The sequence below is a fragment of the Chiloscyllium plagiosum genome, unplaced genomic scaffold, assembly GCF_004010195.1.
Source record: "Chiloscyllium plagiosum isolate BGI_BamShark_2017 unplaced genomic scaffold, ASM401019v2 scaf_69, whole genome shotgun sequence".
In the NCBI taxonomy this organism is placed as follows: domain Eukaryota; kingdom Metazoa; phylum Chordata; class Chondrichthyes; order Orectolobiformes; family Hemiscylliidae; genus Chiloscyllium; species Chiloscyllium plagiosum.
In genome coordinates this window covers 5,034-11,305 of record NW_025215297.1, presented here as the reverse complement: position 1 = coordinate 11,305, position 6,272 = coordinate 5,034, and the positions used below count along the sequence as shown (strand labels likewise).

At 44.6% G+C, this 6,272-nt stretch overlaps 1 protein-coding gene across 2 annotated transcripts in view; it reads right to left on the bottom strand.

Annotated features, from left to right (window-relative positions):
• hsd20b2 (hydroxysteroid (20-beta) dehydrogenase 2) overlaps positions 1–4,545 on the bottom strand; it is a 23,123-nt gene extending 18,578 nt beyond the window's left edge. Inside the window, exons 1-2 of one of the 2 annotated variants that reach the window (XM_043686790.1) lie at positions 4,321–4,545; positions 1,672–1,718 (exon numbers count right to left, since the gene is read on the bottom strand). In XM_043686790.1, coding sequence (XP_043542725.1) covers positions 1,672–1,718; positions 4,321–4,486 — 213 coding nt within the window. In that variant the 5' untranslated portion in view covers positions 4,487–4,545. The remainder of the gene's footprint in view (positions 1–1,671; positions 1,719–4,320) is intronic. The other variant, XM_043686788.1, reaches the window with a different exon arrangement.
• Between the last annotated feature and the right edge of the window lie 1,727 nt (positions 4,546–6,272).

Genomic DNA, 6,272 nt, shown 5'->3' with positions numbered 1-6,272 from the left:
CCGACCCCTCTCCGCCCCCCACCCCCTCTCCGGCCTATCACCCTCACCTTAACCTCCTTCCACCTATCGTGTTCCTAACACCACTCCCCCAAGTCCCTCCTCCCTACCTTTTATCTTAGCCTGCTTGGCACACCCTCCTCATTCCTGAAGGGCTTATGCCCGAAACGTTGATTCTCCTCCTCCCTCGGATGCTGCCTGACCTGCTGCGCTTTTCCAGCAACACATTTTTCATTTCTATGTGTACCAAGCTTTACTATCAGCTTCTGGCTATCCACTCTGCGTTGTTGCTTGACCCGAAGTCCGCCTTGGAGGATGGTCATCTGAAAGTCAGAGGCCGAATATCCCGGACCACTGAAGTGTTCTGTGGGAGGGAACACTCCTGCCTGGTGATTGTTGTGTGGTGTCCATTCATCCATTGTCATAGCATCTGCTCTAATTGATAAGTGGAGGTACAGAGAAGGTCCTGGCAAGGTGCACATCCTCACTTTCCCTGCACCTCCACTTCTCGCCTTTAAAACAACCACCAAATCTTAAACAGATCATGGTTCATAGCAAACTACCCAGCCTTCAGGACAACACCGTACAACACCACCACAGCTGCAAAATATGTCAGAGTATTGACATGGTTAACATCATTACATGTGGGGACACTTCCCATCATGTATACCGCAAGTACACATGTGACACAGCCAACGTGGTCTCTCTCATATGCTGCAAGTGAGGATGCCCTGAGGCATGGGACAGTGGCAGGACCAAGCAGATGCTACAACAGATGTATGGACGACAGTCACCAGGCAAGAGCGTTCCCTCCCAGTCAGGGAACACTTCAGTGGTCCGGGATATTCGGCCTCTGACCTTCAGATGACCATCCTCCAAGGCGGACTTCGGGACAAGTAACAACGCAGAGTGGCTGACCAGAAGCTGATAGTAAAGTTCGGTACCCATGAGAATGGCCTCAACCAGGAGATTGAGGTCATGTCACACTACAGGTGACCCCATTGTATGATTCACACACACCTATGCAGGCCCTCCCTCAATGTGCACTCAGCAACACATGCACCCTCTCACATACCCTACCACACTCACTTATCCAAGTTTACACACAATCACATGAACACTCAGTCACTCCTACATGCACATAAGCTTATGGGGTGGATTTGCTTTGCAGAATTACATTTTATTTTGCTCAAACTGCATGAATCAGTGTCGAACTCTTTAAAACTACAGAGGATTTTTCAGTCTGACATAGTATTGGGACACAGACAGACTACACACCTATTGTTTAAAAAGCTGAACTATCTTGAGAATGTAATTTTAAAGAAGTTCTGGGATTTACATATCAAAACAACAAACCAGCATACCCCATTATAAAAGATTGGAAGTTTTAATCTAAGAACGCTTACTGTATCACATCTATGACACTGGAGTCCTTTGGCTATAAAATTCTATAAGCTGATCCGAACTTCCATAACCACCTGATGGAGCAGCACTCCAAAAAAACTAGTGCTTCCAAATAAACCTGTTAGAGGATTACCTGGTGTTGAGAGATTTTTAACAAGGTCCACCCGAGTCCAACACTGCACCTCCAAGTAACGAACTAAAAGGCATCCTTCTGTGCTACCCCATTCTTTAATATAGAAAGGCTTTCAGTAAGGCAGAGATCTGTATTACCTCATGAGCGTAAGCTTTTCCAATCCCAGCAGTTGCACCTGTCACAACTGGAAAAATTAAAGGATTAAAGATATTGATGTATAAGAGACATTGCAATACAAAAAGCTTTGACATTAAACAGGACCATTGTTTGAGGTATAGCTTTGTTGTAATATAAATTATTACAGGAGTAAAAAAAAAAAGTGTGCTGTTTGCTTGGTCAAGGTACTGTCAAGAACAAACAACTATAAGCTTGAGCAATCTGATACATGGATTCCAGTGCTATCAGTGATATCAGGTATGCATTGCAATTAGTTTATTCAATCAAATAATAGGTTCCTTTGGTTGTTTTTAATAGACAGTACAGACCATGGGAGAAAAGGGAGGACTGCAGATGCTGGGGATCAGAGTCAAAGAGTGTGGCGCTGGAAAAGCACAGCCAATCAGGAAGCAGAGGAGCAGAAAAGTTAACATTTCAGGCATTAGCTCTTCATTACAGACCACACTGAACCAACCAGCCCAACACTGACTTTGAAATCTCGGCTATTTATCTTCGTTACTCTATACTATGTTAAAAATCCCACATCAAAAGACACTACTGGAGACCCCAAGACGAAGTATAGGTGCTGTTTAAGAATCAAAGAATTCCTATGGTGTGGAAGTAGGTCATTCAACCCATCCAGTCCACACTAACCCTCGAAAGAACAGCCCATCCACACTCACCTTCCCCCACCCTCCAACCTCCCCCTGTAACCCTGCATATCCCATGGCTAATCCATCTTGTGTGCACATCTCTAAACACCATGGCCATACTAAATTGCCTAATCCACCTAACCTGCAAATCTTTGGACTGTTGAAGGAAACTGGAGAACCCAGAGGAAACCCATGCAGACAGTGAGAATGTGTAAACTCCACACACAGTCAGTAGAATTGAATCTGGATCCCTGGAGCTGTGAGGCAGCAGTACTAACTACTGAGCCACCACGTCACCCTTTTTATATAAAAGGAGATGTCAGCAAAACAGTAATCAACATGACAAGCTGCCACAACAAGATAGATAATATGGTGGAGGGTTAATACCTGACCAGAACACTGATATGCATTCCTGTTTTTACTGGTAAAATGCAATGAAAGCTTTTAGCAGGTGAGGGGGGGGGGGAAAAGAGTGTGGGGCAGGGGAGGGGTGGTATAATTTTCATTTAGATTATAATTTAGATGTTGACTAATATTTACCAATATTTTCAAGAATAGTTTGGTGTTATAACAAACAAAATTTTGACTTCATTAAAAGCCAGGTGAAAGTCTCTTTACATGGAGACTGATACCAAAGAAGCAATTGGCCAGTCTGGTGACTTGAATCATAAACTCCATAATGATGATTGGTGACTGATGGTGTACTGGATCTGATTACCAGCATGTTCCTCCTGTCAGTCATAGCAAGATGCATAAAGTATGTTTTAAGCAATATTTCCTTGGTCTCCGACTTCAAAGAATGAAAAAATACCAAGTTTGGAGTTGATTTTGAAAACCCCTATGAAGCAACAGCAATTTGGACGTTTGCACAACTGACCACGTGACTGAGCTAAAGTTATGCAACATTGACAACAGCAACAACCTCCAGTGACCTGCAGAACTCTTTCATTCCCAGAGGCGTGTTTTTCATACTTATGCCATGTAGCACAGCACAGTTTTGCAATCAGGAATTAGAGAAAGCTCAAATACTCTAAGGATTATGTTCAGCATGACAGTTAGGAAAATTCCCTTTTTCCTTCAAATAATTTCATACAACCCTCAAGGTTCACACAAAAGGGGAGATAGTCTCAGTTTAACAGTCTCATCGGAGTGACAGCCTTTCAGGGATGTGCTACACTTAGATCAAGTCTTTGTTTCGAATCTCACTTAATACATCTTCAATGCAGAAGTATTACGTTATGGCTTACTGCACTGGAAGATTCAAATACCTGCATTGAGAGCAATTTACCGATTTCAAGGGATGCCAGAGTAATGAATATAGCTCCTGCTTATAAAATTGTTATTTTTATTCTACAGCAGCCTCCCAAATAAGTTTAGGAATCAAATGAATCTTAAATAATGAATGGCTGGGAGTGGTGTAGTTGAGTCAGAGTGTTTATTAAATTCATACCACACATTCCAGCCCCATCTCAAAAGTCAGCTCAATTTCCATTGAGAAGCTCTTCCTTGGTACAGGTACACAATCTTTTATCCAAAACACTCAGGACCAGCTGGTTTTCAGAATTTTTCAAGTTTCAGAAGCAGCAACAGTTTGACAGTGAATCTTTTTAAAAACATTACCGAAAACCCAAACTCACCAAGGCCCCGATCACATCTGAGTGACATGCATTAAGTGAGCATGGGTTAACTGCATACCAAACAACCTTGTTAATGAGAGATAACTTCACAAAAAAACAACTTTGGACTTCAGCTTTTCAGATAAAAGGTTGTAGTAGGTATGTGCATGGGTAGGTCATGAGGGTGGGCATCAACTACATATTAGCTCGGTGATGAGCGCACACACACTTCACATTGCTGGGTCCTGTGTAACAGTCACCACAAGTCCACAGTCACCACAAGTCCACAGCCAAGAAAGTATCAAGCAGCAGCAAAAAGGCATACAAGAAAATTTGATCAGAATACAAACCACAACCTTACCAGCCCATTCCCCATAGAGTGTTAGGTTTGTCCTCCAAAATTTTGCCAAAATATAAACCCTGATACCAATTAGGAGCTCCCAGCTGTACTTAGTAAAATAATACAGACAAGTTACTGTGCCAATTAATGCCAGAATACTAGTCATCAGTTCATCTGTGAAAAACATGGTCAAAATAAGCTCTACGAAACTCAAAGCCTAAAGTCTTTTCTGGTATCTTTGGGTTTTTATACGAGGTGGACTGAGCTCCGCCTCCCCCCCCCCTCTTTGATCTAGTTGGGCATCTCAAAAGTGATTGACAGGCCAGTCCTGCATTCAATTACTTGTTGAGTTACATTAATAGATTTCAGCTGTGAGCCAACTGCAGTTCAGTTTGATATGCAGTCTTTGTACTTTACACACAAATATCTCATTTAACACGTGCTGTCCTTCCCCATTATGGAACTTACATTTCTTTGAACCAAAATAGTTTGAACGGACTTCAAAACAGTCTGTGTTTTGTGAGCCTTATCACTGATGCTTTTGTAATTAGTGAATTGAATCAAATTGATTGTCATGTGTACAGCGGCACAGTGAGAGGCTTTGTCTTGTAAGCAATACAGGCAGATCACCCTCTGTACTCACGGGTTCGAGTGGCTGTTGGAGGGAAGGGCGGTGGCTGCGAGGGTGACCAGGGTCGGGGACGTGCTGGGTGGCAGGGGTCTGGGCTGGATGCTGTTGTAGGACATAGCAAGCAGGGCAGCAGTAGATGCCTGGTTTGTGGCCATTCAATGCCTTAAAACAGCAGTGCTAGGATCCGACATGGTGCACCAGTTGGAGGATACTCAGGTGTGCAGTGGAATCCCGTCTGTGCTTACCCCTGCCCGTAAGGAATATTATGTTGTCCCCAAGGTCCCATACTTCCCGCAGGGGCCTGTGCCCCACAACCTGAGCCGCTCCAGAGATTTAGTTTTGCCCCATTTCAGGACATAAAACGGCGGGCCCTGTATCGACTGCTGCTGCACACCGTCCATCTCATTTCCCTTATCCACTGTGCCGACATGCCTTGGCGTGCCCATTTGCCACCGAACAGTGGGGATCCCCAGTGGAGGGCTCTCTATGCAGGAGTCCTCCCCCTTTCTCTCGGGGATCTAGGGTGGAGGGTGCTGCATGCGGCAGTCCCTGCAACCGCAGATTGTGGTGGTTCATGGACTCCCAGCCCAACTGCTCGTTCTGCGGTGCTGTGGAGTCCGAGGACCACGTGTTTATGTAGGGTTTAGGTGCTTGTACTTTCTTTTTGATTTTCTCAAAAACCTTCTCCCCTGCTTTTGGCTGCACTTCAGTCCCACGCTCCTGATCTTTGAAGATCCTGTGCGGAGGGGGGGAGGGTAGGTCAGAGGATCTCCTCGTGGGTCTGCTCCTGGGCCTGGCCAAACTGGCCATAAACTGGTCCAAGCAGCAAGCCATGGAGGGGGTCGTTCTGGCCGATTGCCTGTCCCTCTTCCGTAGCTCCGTTCGAGCCTGGGTGTCCCTGAAGAAGGAGCATGCTGCGTCTACCAATTCCCTCGAGCTATTCAGGGAGAGGTGGGCACCACAAGGAGTGGAGTGCAGTATTTGCCATTCCAAGTCTATTTTGATTTAATCCCTGCCCTCCCCTTCACTGTTTGATGATGCAGCATTGCCCTTTGATGAGAAGGGCATTGCTTGTCACTGGCCATCTTGGTGTTCCTTTCTTCCTGCGGGGTGGTGGAAATTGAATAAAGATTTGTACACTTGTTGTCTTTCACTGTGCCCTATACCTGCACACACATCACATGAAATAAAAATAACCAGAGGAATCTCCTCAGTAAAAAAAAAGATAGATCACAGAGTCAAGTAGCATAGATAAGTAAATAATAGGTAAACAGAAAACACAGGTACAGGTGAATGTTAAGAGTTTGTGAGTCCATTCAGTATTCTAACAACAGTAGGGTAG